This window comes from Osmia bicornis, chromosome 4 (genome assembly GCF_907164935.1).
Source record: "Osmia bicornis bicornis chromosome 4, iOsmBic2.1, whole genome shotgun sequence".
NCBI classification, from domain to species: domain Eukaryota; kingdom Metazoa; phylum Arthropoda; class Insecta; order Hymenoptera; family Megachilidae; genus Osmia; species Osmia bicornis.
Window position 1 is genome coordinate 4,664,370 of NC_060219.1, and position 26,973 is coordinate 4,691,342.

Below are 26,973 nucleotides of genomic sequence, written 5' to 3' on the forward strand. Positions count from 1 at the left end.
CTCGACGAACTAACATCGTTACTCGACAGGAAAATTATTTCTATGAATTTTCTGACAATTGAAATCTGTTTAATAAAACACGAACGAAGGCTTGATGAATAAAAAGAATTATTTAAAGTTTCACAAACAATACTTCTAAAAATGAAACGTTCGAATCTATTTTGGTAAAAAATAGTACGATTAAGAGACCTCTTTGTGTAGTATGTTAAATTAATGAGGTAATTTTACGTAATTGAAATGGGTAAAAGATTATGTTTCAGGCAATTAATTACTACTGAAACACTAGATATTATAGGACCAAAGGATTATATTTTATGAAGCATTTATTTTCAAAATTATGTAATAAACACAGAAGCAAACTGGGACTTGCATTTTGACTAGGAGATTAATGACATGACTGGGCCCGTTGAAGAATATGGGCCCTAATTTTAATTAATTGTCTCAAATCACTACCTGAATGAATTTTAATTAATGAAGTTCAAATCCCTACCAATCCAATGGGAATTTTTCCAAACTCTCGATCATAAAGTACTATTATAAAAACACTTAACTAATTTTCATTACATTTTTTTAGGTAATTCTGTTCCAACGACAGCAAAATTCTTATATGTGTCTAAATAAAATCACTTTTGTTTAAACAGAAAAAGTAACTACTAAAATATGAATGGTTCTATTAGCACAATAGTACTTAAGGCTACTTCCTGTTTCAAACATTTTTAAAAGATTGGAGGTCGTTAAACATTTACTCACCTTTCGCCGTCGTCGGTAAAAGCGTAATCCCCCAAGATGAGATCGCGGAGCCGATATCTAGGCGGTAGAATTAACGGTAGACAAGGATCCGGTTCGTTCATTGTGTAAAATTCGCTTCCGGAGGTTGACAGTTTCTTGGCAACTGCTTTCGTGTACCCCCCGACACTTTCGAGGGTACCACGAAGAAAATTATCCGTAACTGCCACTGCTACTCTTCATAAATCATATTTGCATGATCATCGTGTTACCACCTGAAAAAAATGAAAAAGACCTTTGTCATTCAAATTTACGAAAACATTTTAACTGCCACCTCGCAGAAAAATGTCTTTAAATTTTAATCGTGACAGGGGTGACAGCGACACACATAAGGATTATAAAATACTCGGTTCAGTGTTTTCTCGTTGATGGTAAAATTGTCAGCTTTAAGACGAGTCAACAAAAATATTCTGAAAAAGTCTCATGCTATGACTTTCAACCCTGAAGATTTTTAACATTTTAAGTCCTTTCCAAATAATTTTATAAGACGAATAAAAATATATATTAGGGATGACAAACTGGCAGTTTGCGAGTTATATCTCTTTTCCATCCCACTAGCCACAAAAATGACCCTCACTATATGCATTTTTTTGTTTATAATGCAGTTTGTTGATATGTACATCAATTTATCAATCAATAATTAAATTGCCAATTTTGATACCATAATATAGCGCTCTTTATCACTCTGCATTACAATTATTTTCTTCTACTTGTTTATTTGTTCAAGCTTATACGTAAGTACGAAATAAGTTTCAAACAGATACATACGTAATATATCAAGTTTGACTCTTGAGTCAAAGTGTATTAAGTCACACTTTTCAAATTTTAGAGGAAAGCAAATCAAAGGTACGAAAGCCTTGTAATTTTGAAATCGTTACAGACATGTATGTAATTTCTTTAACACAGATATAGAATGTATATGTTCAATTGAACTACTTTGCAAAGAATAGATGCATTAAGAGATCAAGATCAGAGAATAAAATAAAGATGATATCAAAATGGAAGGACCATTACAGTGGTAAGTAGTACCAACTACATATAATACATCCCATCGACAGTGTTCAATTAGATTACGTCAGGAAGAATGCACGTGTATCATGTTACGCGTTATCCGTCTTGACTTATAGCAGCAGCTGCACGAAAATAGAACCTGCTAATTATTCGATTAGACGCAGACACTCGATCCGTGGCATAACCATTCGCGTGAGTAGTAAAGCTCAAGCATTAACGGGACGGTTGCTCGTCTGCCTTCGAAACGACGCTGTTTAGCTTCGGTTAATGAACTGAGGTAATCAATTAACGGGCGCGTATTTTCGTACAAATAGTAGCTACTTAACTGTCTGATACAGTGGGTGATCAAATTATTATAATCAATTGAAAAAATTAGATATTTTTTATGCTGTGGGTGGTATTACTTTATTTTTTGCTCTTAACATGTAAATAGACACCTTGATGATAGTTTTATGTCTGCAACCCTGTTTTAATAAGGTACAATTTTATAACAGAGTGTGATTTTGTGCCGTCATTCGTTTACAATAGTGCCAATTGAATTGATGATTTACTAATTTGTTTCTGTTCACTTATATTCCTCTTCATCATTACTGTTTGTACTCTTTCTTAAATTAAAGCTACAATTTAACTATAATCGTGATAATATCATAAGACGGATTTTATTAACCCTATTTCCCTACCCTTTATAGAAGGTTCCTACTTTTCTATACATGCTGGGTTAAACTCCCTAGGGTAGGGAAATTGGGTTAATTTAATAATTAGTCATTAATTCATGGATAATTATGAACTTATTCGAGGCAAACCTAAATTTGATGTAACGAAATATATTTTCAGCGATGAACTTGGATATTTGTATGGGATATTAATTCGTCATCGATTAATTGAACGTATCAAGCAATCGATGTAGGTGACCCACTACAAGAATGTAATGATGAAGCTGAACAAGCTTTAAAATGCTGTGGTTGATGGAATCATCGTCAGCTTCTATCAAAATAAATCTATTAACTAGAAATCAACCTAACAATTAAATACCATAACATACGATATTTAAATGAAAAATATATGAATGAAATACATTGAAACATAAATTACAATGTACCGTGATTAGATTTGTAACAATAAGCTAGAATGCCGAATAAATTGGCGAAAACAAAGCTATGAGAGAATGTTCGAATAACAGATGCCATTGGTACGTTTCGATCGAGATACCACTAAATTAGATTTATTTGCTGGATCACAAAGCAATTGTCACGTTAAAAGCTTTTACTAGGATGGATATTTGTAAATTGAAAATCCATGGGGCAGAATTAAGACTAACGTCTTAGTATGGGGACGAGATCTCGAAATGATTTTAGGATACCGCTAAGAAAATAAGAAAAGCTATGTGTTTATATTTTCACGTGAAAATAGATGAGTCATAATTAAGGTTTTGAGAATTCCTGCTTCCCCTATATCGTCATTTTCCCTATGGAAACCTAATTTGATCACGAGTGTACATAACTAGGGATGAAAGCTTCTCAGCCTGTAATTTCGGGTACCCGCGCAGTCCTACTAACTGCCATGGTTCGGAATACATTCCTCACATGCAAATTTCATTATATTCATTCTTCGTAATTTGTGTTGACGTAAAAGAAATGAATTTTATGCTCCAATCACTTCGCATCAATACATGCGATATGTATCGACAATGAGTTCAATTTAATTTTGCTTGAATATGTATAATTTAGTCAAAATATAGAGCACACCTCTGAACTCTAAGCTCGCGGGTTGCTTTCGTATTCTCATCGGATATACGTCGGTTTCATGAACATACATTGTGCATCTTTTACCGACAAGAATAGCTAGAATGCACGTCTCTCGGAGCAAATAAAAAACGAAAGGGGTAGTTCGATCGGGACTGGTACTGATTGGACATGAGACGTCAATAATAGAGACACACTATTGCCTTGCAATTACGCGTTGTTCCACCCTTATGTATTAGTGTACTTTGCACTGAAAGTCCACTTGCCTACGAGTGTAATGACGTTACATACGCGTGCATCTAATTAACCTACTGGTTAATCCTAAGAATGCTTACCAACACAATGTATTTCATTTGTATTGGTGCTAATTAACCCCTCCACGTATGAAATTAAAAGTACCACTGCGCTATTGGGAATATTTTCATCCCGATAACATGCATTACGTAAAAACGTATAAATGAAATAGGAATTATAACGCCATACTAATAATATTATCATCAGTAGTATATTTATTGCAAGTACCACCTTTACTATTGCCATTACTATTACTATTAAAATTAGTTATTCGAATTTCCGAATAAAAAATTATTGAAAAAATAATAATAATATTTTAGAAAGGAGAATGGAAATAAGATGAAAATTAAAATTTACAGTAATTTTGGATCAGTTAGGATTTTGCTCCACTATCCAAGCATTAACCCTTAACGGACTGAAAGTATTTCAAGTTTATTTACCTCCAGGTCTAAGCTATTTTTATAAAAATAATAAAATGATTTTTACCGCCATATACGCGATATTGGACGCAGTAAGTAAAAGTACCATGTCGTTTATACGGCGGCATTGGTCCGTTAAGGGTTAATATTTTTGTTATTATTATTCTTATTATATAATATTGTTATTAGCATTGCTTATTACTACTGTTACTACTGATAATGCTAGGAGTGTGCAAGAACCCGAAAATTCGGGTCGGGTCGGATCGGGTTCACAAAAGTATAGATGTGTGAGAACCGTAAAATTTCAAATACCCGATACTGTGATCGTCCCGAGCCGACCAAAATAGTTCTCGACCCGATCCGATTATCGGGTACTCCAAGTTTTTCAATTCTCGCACACTTTTAGATAATGCCTATAGGAACCCCCCAAGATACAAAATCTTCCCATAAAGTTTCGGGTACTCGGTACTGGGACCGTCCTGCCCCGATCTAAATACGAGTATCGGGTACCCGAGAATTCGACTCGATCCGAGTATCGAGAAATTCGACATTTTTAGATTTCCTCACACCTCTAAATAATACTCAGAGAAACCCTCCAAAATATAGAATCTTACAAAAATTAATTTATAATCTGAAATAAAATTACTTTTTGCAGTTCCTTCATTTTATTAAATTTGAATACTTCTCAAAATTAAAAAAAAAAAGACTCAAAAGCATACTTTGATATATGTATATCGTTTTATCTTCATGCAAGGCTTTTAAATCCCCCTCTGTCAGTAACAGATATCCAGATCCAAATGATGAAATGATCTTTCAATATTCACTTACGTAATCCATTTCTTCCGTGCATGGTTCCATCGATAGCTTTTCCATTCTTCTCTGTCGGATGGTTGCACCGGCGTCGATAATCATTTCCCGCAAAAAATCACACCGACTTTAAAATCTTCGCTCGGATTCTCTTTGAACTGTGACCGAACATTCGACACTTTCCTTTTATCGATTGACAAGGTACATGCTGTTTGCAACGGTTATCATGCCGTGCACGAAACTGTTAAACAATTCAACAAAAAAACCCATCATTCGAATCGATTTGTCATGGGATATGCATTTAACAAGAATCCCCGAATGTGTTCTTAACCTTCAAATGTACAAATCACTTCTCATAGCACAAATTCATTACTAATACGCATACTTTATCACGTTACTCGTAGAAAATCACACTTTATTTCGTTTTTAAACACCACAAATTGCAACGAAGTAGATAAACACTGTCAGTGTCCAACTTTTGGAGTTAACGACTATTAAAACCACGCGACTCAAGATCATATTTAAATAAGTTACATGCACGTACATAATTCATTGTACTATACATGCGATAAGCTGAGACAGCTGTTAGTATTAATATTTACATACGTTGAATATAATGAACAGTTCGATTCGACTTTCGTGTTTGTTTCGAAACGAACTTGACTCGCGTTGTATCGTCAAGATCGGGTATCGTGCGACCGTAGTTCCGAACGCGCAGCACGCGCTTCACGATGTTAACCGAATGGCAGCCGAACCTTTCGAAGCGCGCGGGCTCGACGCTCACTCAACGGAGTCTCGCGTTCCAATGATGACGCACCGACGTCGCGACGACTTCCACGCTCCTGACGACGCCCACCGTCGACCTACCCGACCAACTCATCCGAATAACTGTCGAGAGAAAAGGGGCGACGATCTGTACCGAAAAAATGCGCCTTTCGAATGTTGATGTATGCCGCTTTCTAGCAAACTTTCAACAAACGATGTATAATCAATGAGGTTGCAGGTGGATATTAGTTTTATATACTGTAAATTTTATATAATAAATTGTATATATTGTTAATGGTTGTTTTCTGATTACATGTATCATTTGTACATCATCTGTTGCTTCTTATATTTATTGCAACAAATACAAAAAAATCTGATTTAATGAAAATGGGCATATTGCTATTAAAATATGAAAAAGTAATATGTTGTTATGAAATTATTCACCAAAGATAGTTGGTAAAATTAAAATTATTGTCTTTTTAAATTTGAAGTTGAAGTTTGGTTTCGGAGTTATTATACTAACGCTTTCTGGTGAGAAGAATTCTTACCACGTCTTACTTTTTAAAAATTTCATAATTGTAATATTTTAAAAACACTCTTTTCTTTATTATTATCGGCAACAGGATATGCAATTTAAAAGCATATATTTTAAGAATTTGTTATTAAATTTTAATTGAAGAGAAGCTAAATTACCTTCCAATCTAAATTAAATTGAATTGTACCATATTTATAATTCAATTATTACCTTTAAACATACGGTTACTTATTCAGCGACCTGGAAGTCGAATCTAAATAAAAGTCGACGTCGACTGGAATAGAAGGTCAATGTTAAAAATAGAATAATGTTATCTAAAGATCGAATATAATAGAACATAAGAAAGAATTGAAAAATGATTCTGTTACTTGGAAATTAATCAGATCAGTTCACCAGACACTAACATTATCTTCAGAAGAAAAATTAATTCTAGGTATTACGAGAAAAGTGATCAAATATTGGCAAATACTGACACCTCAAATATTGGCAATTTGCACCCTTCTTAGAATTTTTAAGTTCAGTTCCATAGTTGGTTATTTAGGACCGTTATGTTATTTAAGTATTATTTTTTCTAACCGCCAGTATTCAATTTAATACTAGGTTAGCATCAGGACCAGATTTAGATTTCTAAAGCCCTAGGGCTATTAAACTTGGTTCAAAAATTGAAATTTATTCTAAATAAAATTAAATAACATTTAATGGTAAATAAGAAGGCAATAGTAAAAAAATTGCATTTAGCATTTTTTGACATAGTAAATGAAATGCATATATGTATAACGAGGTGCCCTATAAAATACGGATCGGGACTGTACCCCCTTTAGACCTTCCCTTAATCTAGTGCTGCTTAGCATTACCTATGATAACTAATTTAGCTGAGTAAATCTACGGTCGTTAGTATTAGATTCCATGAAGTTGAAACCTATTATATCGGGTTCCATTAATTTGTGTAGGTCTATAACGTCTCGTGTATCGGGGAGCTATATGTCACTACTGAATCTCACAAATCCTAAATTATAAAGAGACGGTACTACCTGGCATATAGTCTCTAATCAACTACAAAGTGGCACACATAAAACCGATCCCAATCGCAAAACACAGTTTAATAGCTTTAGTTGGTAACAATGTACTATACATTCGAATTACATTTGCTATGGTAAATAAACAGTATTTTTAACTATAAAAAGCTCTAACGTCCATCATTCGCGTCAGCATTTTTATGTTGTTACAATAATAAAAAGTAGAAAAGATGAAAGTTGAAAAGTTGAAAAGATCGGTTTTAGCTGCGTCATTCCATATAACGACTTCCTCAATTTTTCATTCTATTTTGTTTCATAAATTTCACAATCTTCATGTCCACGTTCGAACAATTTATTCGTGAGTACTGTCGGTAACGTGACACGACGTTACACGAACCACTGACCACTGCTGCTGTACCATATCTAAGTAAGTAAGTATTGTCACCGACGATCTCGTCGGTGGTATTGTAATCTTATTCTAAACTCTGTCGGTAATGTAGAGATTGACATTATACTGTATATAATGTTTTTCGCAAAATTTGTGGTCTTCACTTTCCAATCACCAAAAATCTTTCTCGCAAACATTGTTTTTATGTAAAATAAATATGTAAAATTTCATTAAATCGGATTGGATAAGTTTTCGGAAATCATCGCTAATTTCAAATAAGGTGATTACAAGAAAGGAAGAGGTATGCCAATATTATTTAGTCCACTGGATATCGTATACCTACTGATCTCCAGAAAGAAGAATATTGGTTTTCTTTCGTTAATACATCCATGGTTTACTTAAATTTTCTAATTTAATTTTAATTAATCTGTCACTGCATTATTTGTAATGTAATTAAATGTAATTATAAGTATGTAAGTAACATTCTTAGACTATTACATCAGATTACCGTTTAAAGCCCGGAAACTAGGTGTACCATTTTCCTCTACAATCTTAGTTGTTGACGAACTATTTTTTTCTTATTTACAAAACAAGAAAGAGGTGATTATTATCTTCTTATACATATAAATTACCTAAATTATTAAATGATCTGTTTATTTATGTTTTTCTGAATAAGAGTTATTTCATCATAATATTTAATCTACTTTTATAATATCACTACTGTAGTAGAATATTCTGGATAGTTCTCGAGCCACGAGAGGCATGGAAGGCCATGCAGTACGTTGATTGGTAAATTCGCAAAGATCCGAGCTATGATTGGTCGAATAAGATTACGTGCCCTGATGGAAGAGGAGAGGGATTTCTAATGCGCGCGTGGTGTGCGCATTACGAGTCTCTCTGAAGGTTGCATCACTACACGTGAAGTTGGGCTATTCGCGTTTCTTCGAAAGTTTTTCATTAATTCCGATCGACAAAACGTGTAAAAATCAAAATGTTGGCTGCTGCTAGATTGTTAACCCGTAACTGTACCGGTATAACTTGCGATGTCACTCGAAGACAGCAATTCAGTACTATTCTTAAAAATGTAAGTTACGATGGCGATCCACGGCACGCTGTTCATCATTCTTTTTGCCGAACGTTTTCTTGTGGTATTCAGATTGTACGATACTGATACTAATTCGTCCCATACTCGATGCTAAATTTATCACACCGTATCTGGAATTTAGTTTTGAATATTTAACAGAATTAAAAGTATTTTTACAGGAACATTTAAAGCGTGCCGACTTTGTAGCCGGCACGTGATTTGGTCGCAATTTATCTCTTGTACCTTTTAAAATAGTTTCGACAGAAAATGATGGATATATCTATCTTTATAGCTGCAATGTTGCATATATTATTTATAACATGTATTCTTAAACTATTTTTGTCGTATAGTTACCTAAAATTCAGTATTATGTTACCATTGATTAATTTAACGTTTTAAAATGTATATAATCATTCATTTTTAGGCTGCAGCACCAGCATTTATAGCACCCCAAAGGCCTACAGATGTACACCAATATCGATTCAAGTAAATTCAACAAAACATTTTATACAGTTCATTAAATGCTTCTCTATTGTAATAACAATGTAACATTTGATTTCTCGCGTTATCAATGAAATTATATCTTTATACAGATCGGAAGGTGTAAAGGGTGCAGTTGTTGGTATTGATCTTGGAACAACATTTTCATGTGTAGCTGTTATGGAAGGAAAACAAGCCAAAGTTATAGAAAATGCAGAAGGATCTAGAACAACCCCATCTTATGTGGCATTCACTAAAGGTATAAAATTCTATTTCCAAAGAACAACTTGTCCATCGCCTTTAAATGTTCACCAACTTGATAATTTTAACAAGAACAGAATAAAGAGAGAGATTTATTCACTTTTCAGATGGAGAACGTTTAGTCGGTATGCCTGCTAAGCGTCAAGCAGTTACGAATCCCGCGAACACATTTTACGCAACGAAACGATTAATCGGACGAAAATTTGAAGACCCTGAAGTTAAAAAGGATATGTATGTATTACATACATTTTATTACTAACGCGTTCGCTTATCACGATTTTCGTATAATCGCAGGAAAACAGTTTCGTATAAAATTGTACGAGCTTCTAATGGGGATGCGTGGGTACAAGGTGGGGATGGTAAAATGTATTCTCCTAGTCAAATTGGTGCATTCATACTGATGAAAATGAAGGAAACAGCTGAGGCATATTTAAGTACATCGGTAAAGAATGCTGTAATCACCGTACCCGCTTATTTTAATGATTCCCAAAGACAAGCTACCAAGGATGCTGGTCAGATTGCTGGACTTAATGTACTTAGGGTAATCAATGAACCAACAGCAGCTGCTCTTGCATATGGCATGGATAAAACGGAAGACAAAATGTAAGAATTATAGCGTTTTTAACTGTATTATAAACGTAGTTATATCTAAAAAAAAAAAATGATGCTATTATTTTTCGTCGCATAGAATTGTTTTTTCAAAAGATGCTGAAGTTATTTACTGATTAATTTCAAGATATTTGTCATTATTTCCTTATATGTGAGAAATATTATATACTGGATAATGTGTGTTTCAGTATTGCAGTATATGATTTAGGTGGTGGTACTTTCGATATTTCAATTTTGGAAATACAGAAAGGAGTGTTTGAAGTTAAATCCACAAACGGAGATACCTTCTTGGGAGGAGAAGACTTTGACAATGCGGTAGTTAATTATCTTGCGAAGGAATTTAAAAAAGATGTGCGTATAATAAATTCTAATAATTTTGGCTATTTTTGTTATAATAAATATCCTTGTATATAATATAATCTTCTTACAGCAAGGTCTTGATGTTGCGAAAGATGCAATGGCTATGCAACGATTAAAAGAAGCAGCTGAAAAGGCAAAAATTGAATTGTCCAGTTCTTTGCAAACTGATATAAATTTGCCTTATCTTACCATGGACTCTAGTGGACCAAAGCACTTGAACCTTAAGCTTTCAAGAAGTAAATTTGAAAGCCTCGTTGGTGATTTAATTAAACGTACCGTTCAGCCATGCCAAAAGGCACTTTCTGACGCCGAAGTAACCAAGTCTGATATCGGTGAAGTGTTGTTGGTCGGTGGTATGACAAGAGTACCTAAGGTTCAACAAACGGTACAAGAAATCTTTGGTCGGCAACCATCGAAAGCTGTAAATCCTGACGAGGCTGTGGCTGTCGGTGCTGCAGTTCAAGGTGGTGTACTTGCTGGAGATGTAACGGATGTGCTTCTTTTGGACGTTACTCCTCTGTCACTTGGTAAATAATTATTCTCTCACATTTGCTTCAAGTTACTCATACACTGTGATGATCTGATGGCTAATCTTCTCTCTGACAGAATTTGATGAGCATAGTCTTACTGAGTTACTATATCATTATAATAAACTGTTAGTTTCATAATCACGTTTACGCTATTGTTGCAATACCATTGTTTATATTTTTTAGGTATTGAAACGTTGGGTGGTGTATTCACGAAATTAATTTCTCGAAACACAACTATTCCCACCAAGAAAAGTCAAGTATTCTCTACAGCGGCTGACGGTCAGACCCAAGTCGAAATTAAAGTTCACCAAGGTGAACGAGAAATGGCTACCGACAATAAGCTTTTAGGACAATTTACTCTAGTCGGAATTCCGCCTGCACCCAGAGGAGTACCACAGATAGAAGTCACATTTGATATTGATGCCAATGGTATCGTTCACGTATCAGCTAGAGACAAAGGAACTGGCAAGGAACAACAGAGTATGTAGACACATGGTTTGATTGTATTAATTTAAATAAATTTAAATGCATTAATCTTAATTGCACTAATTTTATTTTATTTACAGTTGTTATTCAATCAAGCGGTGGTCTTAGCAAAGACGAAATTGAAAATATGGTAAAGAACGCCGAACAATATGCTATGCAAGATAAGATTAAGAAAGATAGAGTTGAAGCTGTAAATCAAGCTGAAGGAATTATTCACGATACGGAATCTAAATTAGAAGAATTCAAAGCACAATTGCCACAAGATGAAGTAAGGCCGACGTAATATGTTAATGTTGCATTTACATACATTATTAGGTTAGGTTGGGTTAGGTAGGGTATTTACATATTCGTAATTTCCTTGAATGTTTTTAGTGTGACAAATTGAGAGAATTGGTTGCAAAGATGCGTGAAACATTGGGCAAGAAAGATGATCTGGAACCAGAAGAAATTAAGAGACAAACGAACGAACTACAACAAGCCAGCCTTAAATTGTTCGAAATGGCATATAAGAAGGTGAGTAATAAATTTGATTGTTCAATTGAAAGGTGGTATTAAATATTTTATTTATGAAATGTATTTATCTGTAGATGGCCGCGGAACGGGAGGGACAAAGCCAAAGTCAAAGCCAGAACCAAGAAGATGGACCTACAAAGAAAGAGGAGAAAAATTAATTATATTTAGACAATATATGTTTAAACAAAAACAAAATTAATTGCACACAGCTGTAGGAGTACGAGTCAGTATCATCCTGCACGCTAAAGTAAAACGCATCGTCATGTAACGTATACAACAAAATTGTAACGATGCATTTGTAGAATCTTTATTTTTGAGCATGCGTTATTGGAAGTAGTAAATATTAATTTAAATTTCAATTTGAAAAGAATATAACTAATGCTTTATAATTGCGTAAAGACTATTTAAAAAAGGCGTAAAAAGAAATTAAAAACTTTTATTTCAATCCGTACTAATGAATAATTTAAAGATATTGAACATGTAAATGTGAATCTTCGTAAAGAAGTATTTTACATAATATACCATTTAATTAGACTTTTGTAATAGCAGGTCAAATTGTAAATTCTGTATATAACTGACTTACATTATGGCATTTTCTGCTAAGAGCTTTTGTGTCGTTATATGCAAAAAATGTTAAGGACATGACAATTTTAAACATTTGGCTTAATGGAAAAACAATGAAAATCGGTAGCTCAATAACTTAACGATACTGTCATTATGAAATTTGTAACTACAGGAATTTGTGTTATTTCATTTGGTATGGGTGTGAAAGCGTGGAAGTACGAGAGAGTGTAAATGAGTGTTCGATGTAAAACAAATTATTCCTCAAAAAGTATGCGACATGTAGATTATTTTAGGATATATTGTATTATGATATAACCATGTTATTAAAATTTTTTATTCGATTCCCTAAGCTCTAGAGTATAATTTCAATGTTTTTATTGTGTTATCTAATAAATTCATTCAAATATATATGTAAATACACGTAAGAAGTTGTATATAAATAATCCATTTTTTCAGTTTGGTAATGTTTACTGAAACAATTTATGTTTGTCATTTCTATTTGAATGAAATGATATTGACGTCTATATTCTTAACTTTTTAAGGACATGTATTCTTAAAAGTATCCCTACGAAAATGGAGCAATAAATTTTGTTGTCAATGTTTGACCATCATATATTCAATATAAGTTGTTTATAATATTAGCCCAGAAGACAACTTGGAACATTGTGCAAACTTCTATAGTTTAAATGTATATTTATATAACAAGAGATAAACAATACATGTATGTACAAACTAATTTTGAAAATAAAGCATAATTTAGGAAATAATTTTGAAGTATGAATTTCTTTTACTTGACGGAGACATCTATGGTATGATTTGAAAAACTTGACATGAAACGAACCTGATAGAGGCTTTAACAGGTTTGAAAAGATAAAGTTAGACTAGGAGAGGACATTTTTGTAAACATTGCTGTATAATATTTTGTGAAAATAAAGAATGACAGAAAGTTCTGACGAGGGATTGAATGGTGGAGATGGTCCCGAAGAGTCATCATGGGTTTTATATAAGGATCGTAAAGAATGGAGTGACGTGATTCCTGTACCTCAGGATGACGGTCCTCATCCTATTGTTGCAATTGCTTATTCTGAAAAATGTAAGTATTTTATGCTATTCATATATTTGATATTGTGAACAAATAATTATAGGTTTAATAGCCTGATCTTATCAACCTGAACTACTCTTGATGCATAACCTTAAGTATCTAACCTTGTATGCAGTAGAACTTAATAAAAGTGTCTTTATAAAAATTGAAATAATACTAATACACCTTTATTCTTCTTCAACATTACTTTAATAAAACATGTTAGCAATAATGAAAAATTTCTATTTATGATCACTATTATTTTAAGTTAGAGACTCCTATGATTACTTCCGAGCTATTTTAAAGTCTGGTGAAAAGTCTGAGCGTGCATTAGCTTTAACGGAAGACTGCATCTGGCTTAATCCAGCAAATTATACTGCATGGCAATATAGAAGAGAAATACTTAAAGTTCTTGGGAAAGACTTGCACGAAGAATTAAAGTATGGTAATAAAATGATAGAATGCAATTCTAAGAATTATCAAGTTTGGCATCATAGAAAAGTAATCGTTGAATGGCTGCAAGATGCCAGCAAAGAATTAGAATTTACTGAAAATATTTTAAAAAAAGATGCCAAGAATTATCATGCTTGGCAGCATCGTCAATGGTGTATAAAGACATTTAAGTTAGTATATTGTGTTGATGTTTTCTTAAGATTAAGTCAATTGTATTTAATCTAACGAATGTTTCATTTATGTATAGTTTGTTTGACAAAGAATTGGAGTACGTAGAACAATTACTAGAAGAAGATATTCGTAATAATTCTGCATGGAATCAACGTTATTTTGTAATAAGTAATACAACAAAATTTGAACAAAGTATAATTGATAAAGAAATTGATTTTGCCTTGAATAAAATAGACATAGTAAAAGGAAATGAAAGTGCTTGGAACTATCTTCAAGGGTACTGTTGGTGATTAATTTTTACATAATTAGTAGTAATAAATTATTTGATTTTGCTAATATGTAAATTACATGATACATTTTAGTATTTTAACACACGACAGCGGTGGTTTGGGCTATAATGAAAAAGTAAGACGGAAATGCGAGGAGCTTTATTCAGCCGGCTGTCGTACCAATCATTTACTAGCATGTATCATAGACATATGTCAAGAGAGACCAATGAAAGAAGAGTCGGCAGATTCGATATTTCATATTAATAATGCTATGAAGGTATTTTATCCGTTTATATACATATGTTTTCATATACTGTTAGTGTTACTTATATTTTCATTTAACTGCAGCTATGTAAAGAATTGTCCGAGAAACACGATAAAATAAGAAGAAGGTATTGGGATTTTGTTGGGCAACAGTTATTGGAAAAATTGAAACTAGAATCACGATAAGTTCTATAAAAGTGTTTAGATTACTTTACATTTTTATAGTATACCCTTGATGATCAATACGTTGAAATCTTTTTACTCGAAAAGATCTGTGTATCATATATTTATATGTTGAAATAACAATGAATGTATCAATATAAAGTATATTGTTCATAAAATTTGATAATGCATTTTAATCAATATTACACATTAATTAAAGAAATCACTTTGAAATAGTAACTGAAGAAGTTTTATAAATGGAAGAAAAAGTTATTCTTAAAGAATTCATGATACTGTACGCAATATTTTTAAGTACAATAAGAAATAGAATAAGTTGTATAAATGTGGACGAGGAAAAATAAAATCTTAATAACTTTTACAAAGCTATATCTTTTCTCCTATTTCTGGCACGCCTGTTCCTCGAATGAAGACAAAGCAACGAACATTGATTATCTATTTATTTATAAAATAGTTACATACTTTCAATTATAGTACAATAACTAGTGATAATAATTATATCAATGTTTAGGCTTTTTCGTAACTAAGGTATTGCGAACGCAGCGTTTCAAACGATGATTTTTACCATTAAAAATATTCCCATGCATCTTTGAAGCTTCAACTGAAACGTACTCGTTGATACCCAAGACTTGTATACCGATGGCTACCCCTTTGAGGCAGTGTCAAAATTTCTACCGAGACAAGTGAATTTCGTTGCAAATAAGCTATGGCAGTGACTGCATTTCTTTAAATCAAAGAATTCAGTTTCTTTCTTTTCCCTTTCAGAAGTGATAAGCTCTTAACAGAAAGTTCTAAATTCTTCAACGAAAGAAATAGAAATTGTACATTTATACCTTTACAAGATGAAGTAACATGAAGCTTATTTAGAGCAGTCTTTCTGTGCAACATAAAGAAAATGAATTATAAGTACAAAAAACAGTAACAATTATAATTGTTTATATCTAGATCCGAACAAGTAATATGAGACATTTAAAATCAAAACTCGCCAAGTCCTTTTTTAGAAAAATGAATGAAACAAAATGATCGATTGATTAATTAATTATCGAAATTATTAATAGAAAATGTTCTATGAATTTTGGTAAACGAATGGATCCGGTGGGTATTGATTCCAAACGCCTCGTGTAATATTAGAAGATTTTTAATAGAATAATCGACATTACACATGACACAAATCTTCCAACGATATGTGTAAACAACAAAGTAACATTAAATGTTTAAGTGTCGATATATATATTATATATTAGACGACACATGATTCTTCGAAAAAGATTACACATTTAATATCAGAGTTCACGAGAAGAACGTGAATGTATGTTAATAAAAAAAAAAAAAAAAATGAAAGAATTAAATAACGATCGATGTTTCGTTTCGATGAAAATGTTTGTTACTAATCTAACAAAATCCCGTATGCAACGTAACCGATGTCCCAGATGCACGATACTTGTAGACAAGGACACGTTTTTCAGAAGATTTCATTTTTCTATTCCTAACATTTAACAATCAACATTCAAACGAATAGTCCGATTACATGCTGGTACCAATCGGAAACGAATCCTCTTTCACGGCTAAAAGAAAATAATGAAAAATAAGAATTCATTTTCTTTAACTTGGAAATTTTGATAAATTGCTCGTTTAGAGGATCGCTGTTTCCGGTTGGTACATTAAAGCTACGAGATACACGTAGTTTTACCACGGATATATTACATATACATTTGCTTTACACCGAAAATATACCATCATATGAATATTTCTTTCACCATTTTAATCCTTCTATTTTTTTCTCTGTTAAATTCCTTCACCTTTAACATGACGTATATTTATTTATTTCTTTTTGTTTAACTTACTGTGATATAAGCGCACGATGCTTGAAAACTCGTGTGTCTCACGATGAATTTTTGAAGAATAATTTTATTGTTAATGAAAAAGAAAAATATGATGGTTTAAAATTATTTCAACTGTATAAAGTTGAATAACATTCATGGAACGCGTTTTTTCTTAAATGTTCAATTTGCAATTATTAGGATGTTCTGCATCAAACGATTCATTTTGAAACAAAAGGTTTTACATAAGTTGATGACAGTATGACAAAATAGCTTTTATGTTATACAATAAGTTTGAAGCTTAAAGTTTGATGAAAACGTTTACATAAAGCTTTCATTAATAATTTTTATACAAAATGGCTAGTTTGTCGTTGAAATAAATAACGAACCAATGATCAATGGATTGTTTGTTACAATAAAAAATCAGCCAGTTTGTATTAAGAATGTTGATGGAGCATTTGTGCAGTCATTTTCGTATAAAAAATTTCAAGCTTTAAATTGATATGCCATAAGTACTATTTTGTAGTACTTTTATGTCATGGAATGGTATTAGAATTTTTACACTTCGAAATTGTTCATTTAATATGCAACAACCTAATGGGATGAAATTAAAATTTGATTACGTTTATCCAAGTGATCATTGCATTTTTGTGTGAAATATTAAGTATAATCCTTTGATGAGAATGAGTCTGTTTTTTTTTTTTAGTTTCGATTTTATACTAATTGTAAATCTAAAGACAGCAAAATTAATAATGCTCGTACGGTACAATGTTCATTGGTTTGAGCAAACAGAGATATCAACGTTCGATTTCGTTCCACACTCGAATTTGTACGTTTAAATCTAGGAACAGTGAAATTTAAATAATTCAGTACAGGTAACTCCCACATAAAACTCAGAAAAATTTCGAACAATATTCTTTTTCAACATTTTCATTATTTCCTTGCAGCAGTCATAATAAAACCAATTAATTATCAAAAATTTTTATTCTTTGTATTCTAAACCATTTAGTGGAGACACCATTGGCGTAACTAGGTAGGAGCCTCTGTAATTTCTAATTTTTCCTATTATTGTTTTTCTTTGCCCCCAATTAATTCATTAATCTCAATTATTTCTTAAATTTCTATTTTTATTTATCTATCACAAAAATTATACAAAAGAAAAATTAGCAGTTTTTGTTTCAAAGCTGCTGTTCTTATTAAGTCATGGAAGTCTGAAAGTTAGAATAATGTTTTCAAGTGACCAAAAAAAGGAATACATGAGGATAATTAAAAGAATCCAAGAATTTTTGTTTAAGAATTAAAATATTACACTTTTGTCAGTTTTTGAAATACAGTTCTTTTAGTTCCAAAATCATAATTAGTCCTCCGGTTCAAAACCAGTGTGTTCTGTGGGGGTTACCCGTAATGCTTCCTTCACGAAGCATAATTCGTTACACCGATCGTTCGAATGTGTTGCTAAAGTTCCTGCGCGCTCCACTTTCACAAGTCAATAGTTTTCATAATTCATATTCCAGAGAGAAAAATCAACCCCCCAAAAATGTCGAAATTTTACTCGTGCGCCGTGTAACACAGTCAGCCTACATTGTTGTGTTCTCAATTAATATTCTTCTTATGAATACGTAATCTATACGATTGGACCATCTGTTAGCCAGTACAAGCACAGCCTGACCATAATCTTCTAATTCTGCTTAAATATCGATGCTGACCGTGAATGGCTCAATGACCCTTTGAAACAATCCTCGCCAGAGCTGGTTTGTTTTTCCAGGGCATCGAGCCTTGTCACACGTATCAATTCCTTTTCGATCGTTTTTGTCCAACAATTACGATACTACGCCTAGTTACATACCACTGAAAATATATACTCCATAAAGATGCGATTAGCTATCGAGAAGAAGATAGATTTCGTACAGAAAAGATACAGATGGTGGACAGAATAATAGAAATAATAACAAATTTGTTGTATTTCCTGCGAGATTTTCATTTAAATTTATAATATTTCCAAATGTTCTCTAATTTTGCCAGTCACATATTCAATGGAATCTTTGACATTTGTAATTTTACCTTTCTTTTTAAGCATAATTCAAAATTATTGATAGTGTAATTAGTATTAGAATAGAGGCGTGGAAAATTAAAACCAGAAATATGTGACAGCAGTCACCAGCGTTGGCACGTTAAATTTCATACGGGTTGAAAAGGGGTGAAATTTTATGTAATCCAATTATCAAAAGAAGAAATGATTAAAATCAATTTTGAATGATATTGGTATTACACTAACAAGTATGTAAAGTTTCAAATTGCGAGCTTAATAATTAATTAAAATTTAATACAATTAAATAACCGAAAAAAATAGCTATAATATTATATTTATTTTGTAAAGTGGCAAGTGGAAAGTGTTACTTGAAAAACTCTATTAATAAAGAAAAAAATGAATAATTTCATGCAATAATAAATATACTAATAACCCTCACTGGTATTCCATTATTTTGTCCAATATCTGCATATAATTGAATTCTATCCAAATACAGTGTGCCTACGTTCATTCTTTGTATCCTTTCAAGTGGAGCCAATCGAGATTCACTTCATTATCTTTGTACTTGTTCGTTAGTAACATTTCTTCTTAATTACAGAATGAAGAATTTGAGAAATTTGATAGGCGATATGTTGCATTGTTTTTGATCGTTGAAGAAGGGTGCAGGATTTTAGGACTCCACTTTCGCGTAAAGTATCTTGAAGCGATGCAAATTTAGTTTTTTCTTTCAATAGCAGAATGAAACTAGTGCTGTGTAAGTGATAGGTATACGAACGATTCAAATGAGAGGATCATTTCGAACCGGTTCTTATTGTCTCCATCGATGAACTAAAGAGAAACGCTTTTTCTTTTCTCTCCCTTCGAGGAATTCTTTCCTCGATTACGCCCTTAGAAAATACGAAATCTGGTCCTTAGGAATAACGCCAGAAAAATACTCTCTGTTCGCTAATTTGTTTGAAAAAAGTAAGATTTCTATATCGTTTGATAAATGATTTATGATGTGTCCGCGATCCTTGGGTGTCTAACTCAGACCTGTCCAAGAATTTGTCCTCCTGACAATTTATGGTGATCTTTTATAACAAAAGATAAATCAATATCGAAAAATAGGAGAGTTCGAAAAAATTCTTGATGAGTCGGTAGAAATTTAGGGCTAATTAATTAAAATTAGAACCCATATTCTAAGAGAGCTCTTGTGTCACTAATCTCGTAAAAATTCAAGTCATACTCCACCCCTGTCATTAACCCAAATAAAAAAGCGCCTCGTTCAACGAGAAATATTAAAATGACGAAAAGGAAATAAAAAGTGCGAGGATGGCCTCCTCTATTTGCTTCCCTAAGGGTTATTTTCAGGGCATATCGTGGACAGGTCTGATCTAATCTCTCGTACGATGCGAATTTGAAATAACACTTTCAAGTGCATGCTCGTCGGTGAGATCGCCAATTTAATTTGAAATCCAGCTGAACTTTCATTCGATTCATAGTTAACGACCTTTGGATAGTTTTGAACTCTCACCTTTTCTCCAAGGTGTCCTAGAAGACACGTTAAATACGTATATGTAATAACAGTTTTGACTAACGATCGACAATGATGTAATAATTAGATCGATCGGTTACGTTTTTTTTTTTCTAATCATAGATACAAGGTCTTACAGATGCAAGCCTCTAGACACGCTATAAGATAAGACAATTCTCTGTTAGTGATAATGTGTGTGTACGTGTATTTTAGTGTTCTCTGTGTGTGTATTACGTGTTTAGAACGTGAGTTGATTAAGTATAAGATAGAATTAATTATTAAAAAATAGAGGTGTACAATTTTGTTAAAGAAAAAGAAATGCAAGTATTCCTTTTTTTTATGAACCTGTATAGTTTCTTTTTAATCTTTGAAATACTTCCACTTTCGGAATTGTAATATGTAACACATAATGTTTTATTCAACACCATTTAATTTTGCCTGTCTTCTACGGTTTTGAGGCTATAGTTTATCCCAGTTGTATGAAACACCTTCTATACGAATACATTAAATTTTAGTTAATTGGAACACTTTGGCACCGGACTAATTTACCTCGCGAATATGGCCTTATTTTGGTAACTGGACTATGTATTAATATTATGAACTGGGTCATAAATTTAATAATAATAAATATTTCCTATGATTTTGATCGTGATTAAATAAATAGCGTTTACTGTAATTAGTTCTATCTTATTCTTGATCAACGATGTGGACGAGAAAATACCTTACGCATTTTTGTTCTCTGACAATCTAGATCTAACATTCGGTTGAGGTTGAAAATATCTAGACAATATAGTTACTCCGTTCTCTTGCCTTTTTTTATACTTACATCAGTAACTTCAAAGACATGCGGTAGTGATCGAGTTTGATACGAGGCAACCATCGACGTTTGCCTCACCTTTACACGTAAATTCTTATGTTCTAAAGTGTAGGCGCTGCTAAAAATCGAAGAAATCTCTGTTCCTGTATTTCTGTACTGCCTATATCTATGTCCGTGTCCCGTCGTTTTCTCAACTACTCAGCTTTCGTTTCGACTTTTCATTGTCTTCGTTTTTGGCCATCTCGATGCATCGACAAATGTTCCACATTGTCATTGATACTCTTAAAGTAATTGTATCGCAAAAGTTACATTCAAAATTTAGGACACAGGTACTATAATACTGATGTAAAATAAATAAGTCAATCATTGGATACAAGCTATTGACAGAAGACTTCATTTCTGAAACTATATTCTTCCTTTTGAATAACTCATATTATATCTTCATTATAAATTAACAATAGCATTCTCGTGTTATTATTAAAAATGTATAGTATCGAGCAAAGTACTTCCCCAGGAAACATAGCGTTACAAGGATACAATAACTGAAAAGTTAAAGCTTTAAAAACAATGTAATGACAACTTTTACCAACGAAATTTTATTACTTTTTGTAGAGGAAAAATTAACGGATGGAGAAGAAAATTTTCAGACCTGAACATTTTCAAGATTTTATTTCAAATAACACGGTATTTTATTTCATCTCGTTTTTTAAATACACTTGTGTTATTTTCTTTTCTTTCAAAGAAGGTAATGAAACATAATGAAATAGGGAAAGAATCATTTTTAAAAAATCATAAAAATTTCATGATTTGACATTGACATTTCTGTAAAATGAAAAAATTAATCCACAGAGATTTTCACTTAAAGTTAATTGTTATAAAAATTTCTTAAAATAAAATCAGTTGTGTTATCTAAATAATTACTTTTTTATAAAATAAAAAAAAAACAATGAAATTGTTATTATTTCAAATAAATTTCAATCAGTCGATTGTATATTCAATCAACAGACTGAAATGTTATTTCAAACAATTATTTCTTATTTGAGTAATTTCAACTGAAATTTGCTCAGGTCTGTTCTCCTTTCGTTCAAACATTTCCAACCCCATCCGGCTGAATTTCAAAGGATTCGAACTATGCTTTCGATGCATCGTTAGCCTCGTTTCGTTCGTTCGAGCACACACCGACCATTTTTATTTATACTTTATCAGAAATGGGCAGTGATGAAAAACGGTTAAATATATATTTCGCACGGGGTATCGTCGTTACCCGACGCGGACGCTTTGGTCCAGTCATTGCAAAAATGTTACTAATCACAATAAAAATTCGGTATCTTGGATTCCTTCGAATGGAAAATCAACAAATCCTTCCACGCAATTTGTTTCTATCTGAGACTCTTTTTTTCTCCACCCACAACGTTACAGACTATTTGCATCAATTCTCTCTCTTTAGCAGCACGCAGTCTTTACGAGCTAAATTCTTATACCACGATTAATAATAATAATAATAGTAATAATAATAATAATAATAATTCACTTACCTGTCACAAAAATAAATACTTTTACTGTATCGCTTAATCTACTCTCTTATCAATTACAAACGACCCTCGCTTAACATGGCCAGCTGCTCCAGCGGGTTTTTACAATATCTCTTTTTATATATACTTTCTACATTTCGAGTTAAGTTTATTTTCTCTTTCGTCTTTATTTCCTTTTTGTTGCCTAACGTTCAACGTTGCGATCTAAGCATGCTGAAAATTTAACACTTTGACTGCCACTGTATCAATATCTGGGTCAGTACCGGGCTAAAGTTACTTCGAATTATGAATAAATAACGAATAAATTGATAATTTATTATCGGGTCGCGGATGTTTAAACATTTATAATATACCAAAGTGAACAGAAATTATATAAGAAAATAAAAAATTAATTATTTAGAATTTGTAATATATGCACCATTTGGTAATTTCATTTTGCATTATATTTTATATTTTCGTTATAAATTATTTGAATCTAAGTCACTTTTGCTGGAAATAAATATATTAAGTAAGAAAATTTTCAATAATTTTAACCCTTCTTCGGTTTATAGGTGCCGCACTGGCACTTTTCAACATAAAAGTATGCTTCAATGCGTGTACAGTATCGAACACAGTAGATTCCCTTAAGAAAAATGGCGTTACAGGGGAAGCAGAAATTTGTAAAACTTCAATTTTAATATACTAATATTAAAAAAGATTTAGAAACAAAATAATATAATTTCTAATTATTAAATATTATAATTTAGTATATAACTGAAAAGTCCAAATAAAGAGGGTAAAGAATAATAACGAGGGGTAGGAGCCCTGGAACCCGGGGAAGCTTCAATAATTGGAGTTATCTTCAATTTAAAAAAAAGGAAAAGGCACAAAATTAATTTGTGTATTTAATAATTATTTAAAACTTCATGTAATCTTTATCTGATCAACTTTTCAAATGTTCCAAAGCAAATTAGTAATACTGCCATAGAAAACCATCTACAGAATCAAATTTAGAAATCTAAAGAAGGGTTAATAAGAATAATTTAGTAAATATTAGTTTTTACTGTGATTCGGCAAATGTAACGTGACAGCCAACGTGTTAATCCGAGATCCATTTCTTAATATCTCGTTGTGCAGCTGAAAGTTTAATGATGATCCGCGATCGTCTGGTACAGAATGGACAAAGTTTAAATTCATTTGATGCTTTACGATCGCGGACGGAATTTGAAATTCGAAGCCTAACCACATGCTTTTACAGCAAACAATGGTGGTATCAAAAATAAAATTAAAGAAACTACAATATTGAGAAATGAAAAATAATAACGTTGGGAGCAGATCAGAGAATCTGCTTCATTTATATTTTATGTAATTTTAATTATTAGGTCATTTCATAAGTCGCTTTTACAAACAATTTTAATAACAAAAATAATATAAATATCGACAAAAAATATTAGATCAGTTCGATAGAAATTGCGAAAAAAGTTATTTAATTAAAAAATTAATTTCATCACAAAGGATGAATTTCCGAAGAAAATTTTTCTATATACATTTGTTATGTTTCTGTTTCTGCACAGATGATTGATAAATAATTAAATTTATAAAAAATAATAATACATATGAAATCACCTAATGAATATAAGTGTTAAAAAAATATCCTTTGAGTTAAAAACTAAACTACCTTACTATTCATCTTACAATACCGTGCAAATGAGTTTGTCAAAGTGAAAAATAAACGTTTCACTTCGTTTCCTTTCGATCAAAGAAAAGAAAGATAAAAAACAACTAAAGAGTAACTGTACAAAGCTAAGCTCAATTATTGTTTCTCATATAAATACTCTGTTTTAAATATCTGTGCTTCTCTATACAACTATTCTCTGGAATGAACAATGCCGCGTACAATTTACTTTTAAACGGCATATTTCTTTCAACAATTTCCTTTTTCCTCTTCTCTTTCGAGAATCGCACGAGTGCTACAGGAATAACGATCCGTCTTATCATTAAACATCAACTTCCACGCAATTATAGTAAATTTCTTCGTTAATCCTCGTCAGCCATTACGAATAACATTTTTCTTTATATATATTGTATATATATAATTAGCTGCATGTTTGTTCATCGTTTGTAGCGCGCGTCCCGTAAAAACGAACTACAAGTTCGTAACAATAATTATCCACTCGTAACTACTAACAACCATGTTAATATCGTTCTTCTGCGTTACTTTTTTTTTTTTGGTAATTTTTTGGTTTTTGATAAATTCTCGTTCAACTAACCCTTTCTAGAACTACGGATTCTCGAAAGAACAATCTCTATTCTTTTCTCTGGGTCGACTTTTAGGACACAGTTTCCGGGTGTCTTGTGACGCGACCTTTTTACTCCTCGATCATTCTTTTCTTTCCTACCGAGTTGTAAGAGACAAATGTGTGTGTTGTTTCCTCTGAAGAACGAGTCGACCAAATCCCCCTTTGGAAATTCACGATGACTCTCGTTGTCGCTCGAGATCTTCGTGATACACCTTGAGGAGAAATACATCTGGTCCAGAAGGTAAGGTACAACGTTGAGCGATTTATTCCGAAAAAGAAAACGTCGAGTAATCTCTTCAGGTCCATGGAGTGTATCGTGGTCGCGCCGAGTGTCAGAAGGCCGTGTCTAATGCTGCCATACTCGTGGAGATATCCGGATCAGCTTGGCAAGCTTCTAAAAATTCTGACAACGTCACCACGCCGTCCTTGTTACCGTCCATCTTCTGCAACAGTCGCAAAACGTTTATCGTTACATTGGATTCTTTCGGGAATATCCTATTTCGTGTTGTAGCAATTGGATTTATTTCCTGCAAGATTTACTTTTTTCGTTTTGGTGCATGTATCCAGTCGTATTGATTAAATTTTCAACTTTAAATTAACGTAGCGTAAGTACCATTTTACGTTGCTTTAATGTCATGAATTTTTATCTGAATGGTTTTATGTAACAGATTAAAATACCATCGTTTTTAGGACCATCGTATACCAACGGCCATTTTATGGTAATTTTTATGAAATTTTAAGCTTTAAATTGATGTAGCGTAAGTGCCATTTTGCATCACGTTTATGTCATGAAATCAAGTCATAATTTTTACATATAAAAATCGTTCATTTGATGAGTAATGATCTAATAGATACATAATGATTCTTTCCATTAATGAATTGTAATTAGGGGGAATCCATTCGCGTGAATTCGTCTGTTCGGCTCTCTCTTTACAGAGCTAATGCGAACAAGGATCGATTATATCTCCGATCATACTACGTGTAAATACACGAAAATTGAGTTCTGTTCAACACAATCGGAAATCTGTTGTTGAGTTGAGAGAATTGCAAAATCATCGTCGATCTCTGTTGGTTCTAAATTAAGCTTCTAGCGCTTCTATAAAGGGAACGAGAATTCATCAGCATGGTCTGCTGTTTCCGGATTAATTGAACTCGTGCTTAACAACAAGCTACGGTCCATCATCGCGGTTCAACAATATCATTTACACTAGAGATGGTTAGGTATTGAGATTGAATTTGAAATTTCTATTGATTGTTATGGATTCATTTTAATTGTAATAAATTTTGATATATTAATAACAAATTTTGCAACAAAATATATATTTAGAGTTCCTACAGTTTGAACAATTACATTTATTTATTGTTTCTTTCTTGAATAAATTTTAATCATTTATGTTGGATTTATTTATTTTATTTTTAGTTTTAAAATTATTAATTTATCGAACGTCCAGAAGTGGAAATCAGTGATAGAAAAAGAAGTAAAGGTAATTTTGATGATGAAATGGCAAACGCACATTCGCGTTGAAAGTTCTTCGACACCTCTGTACAGTACCTCTATCTATCTCTATCTCTGCTGGCAGAATTTTCCAACCGTGGGATCGTGAAATGAATCAGCGGAGGGGATCAATCGATGGTAATTAATCAGGGAGAAAGCAGATGTAACTGATGTGAACTATACCACACACACACAGTTCGTTATCCTGGTATAGACTTTTAATTAAAAACGAGCATCGAGGGTTCGGTGAAGAGACCACCAGTGAAATCAGCTCCATTGTTACTGAAAACCACCTGCCGAACTTTCGAGAGCACTTTATGCCCAGTTAAACGTATGGTTCATGTGGAAATTAAAAAAAAAATGATGAAGTTAAGTAGTTGCTTTCTATGATGCCTAAACAAGTTTGATATGGTAAATGGT

General features: G+C 32.4%; 4 protein-coding genes across 5 annotated transcripts in view; 2 read left to right on the forward strand and 2 right to left on the reverse strand.

Annotated features, from left to right (window-relative positions):
- Positions 1-5,831, reverse strand: part of LOC114880023 (potassium channel subfamily T member 2) — a 149,919-nt gene extending 144,088 nt beyond the window's left edge. The window contains exons 1-2 of the mRNA XM_046285502.1: positions 5,081-5,831; positions 751-1,001 (exon numbers count right to left, since the gene is read on the reverse strand). Of these exons, the coding sequence (XP_046141458.1) occupies positions 751-851 (101 nt within the window). The 5' untranslated portion in view covers positions 852-1,001; positions 5,081-5,831. The remainder of the gene's footprint in view (positions 1-750; positions 1,002-5,080) is intronic.
- A 2,811-nt stretch (positions 5,832-8,642) lies between these two features.
- LOC114879664 (heat shock 70 kDa protein cognate 5) lies at positions 8,643-12,995 on the forward strand. The gene is made up of 11 exons (XM_029194813.2): positions 8,643-8,847; positions 9,272-9,333; positions 9,441-9,586; positions 9,696-9,819; positions 9,883-10,191; positions 10,386-10,548; positions 10,628-11,084; positions 11,271-11,567; positions 11,654-11,841; positions 11,946-12,086; positions 12,161-12,995. Exons 1-11 carry the CDS (start codon positions 8,755-8,757, stop codon positions 12,242-12,244), a joined length of 2,064 nt encoding a protein of 687 aa, XP_029050646.1. The 5' UTR covers positions 8,643-8,754; the 3' UTR covers positions 12,245-12,995.
- Positions 12,996-13,470: 475 nt separating this feature from the next.
- LOC114879669 (protein farnesyltransferase/geranylgeranyltransferase type-1 subunit alpha) lies at positions 13,471-15,437 on the forward strand. 2 transcript variants are annotated; one of them, XM_029194826.2, is made up of 5 exons: positions 13,471-13,743; positions 14,000-14,354; positions 14,432-14,641; positions 14,718-14,901; positions 14,973-15,437. In XM_029194826.2, exons 1-5 carry the CDS (start codon positions 13,587-13,589, stop codon positions 15,072-15,074), a joined length of 1,008 nt encoding a protein of 335 aa, XP_029050659.2. In that variant the 5' UTR covers positions 13,471-13,586; the 3' UTR covers positions 15,075-15,437. The 2 variants fall into 2 exon arrangements, with proteins under 2 accessions (XP_029050659.2, XP_029050669.2); XM_029194836.2 differs by having other exon boundaries at positions 13,473-13,743; positions 14,432-14,632.
- Positions 15,438-23,640: 8,203 nt separating this feature from the next.
- The window catches only part of LOC114879691 (Kv channel-interacting protein 4-like), a gene marked incomplete at its 5' end in the record, with an annotated part of 33,451 nt that continues 30,118 nt past the window's right edge, over positions 23,641-26,973 (reverse strand). The window contains one exon of the mRNA XM_029194884.2: positions 23,641-25,501. Coding sequence (XP_029050717.1) covers positions 25,391-25,501 — 111 coding nt within the window. The remainder of the gene's footprint in view (positions 25,502-26,973) is intronic.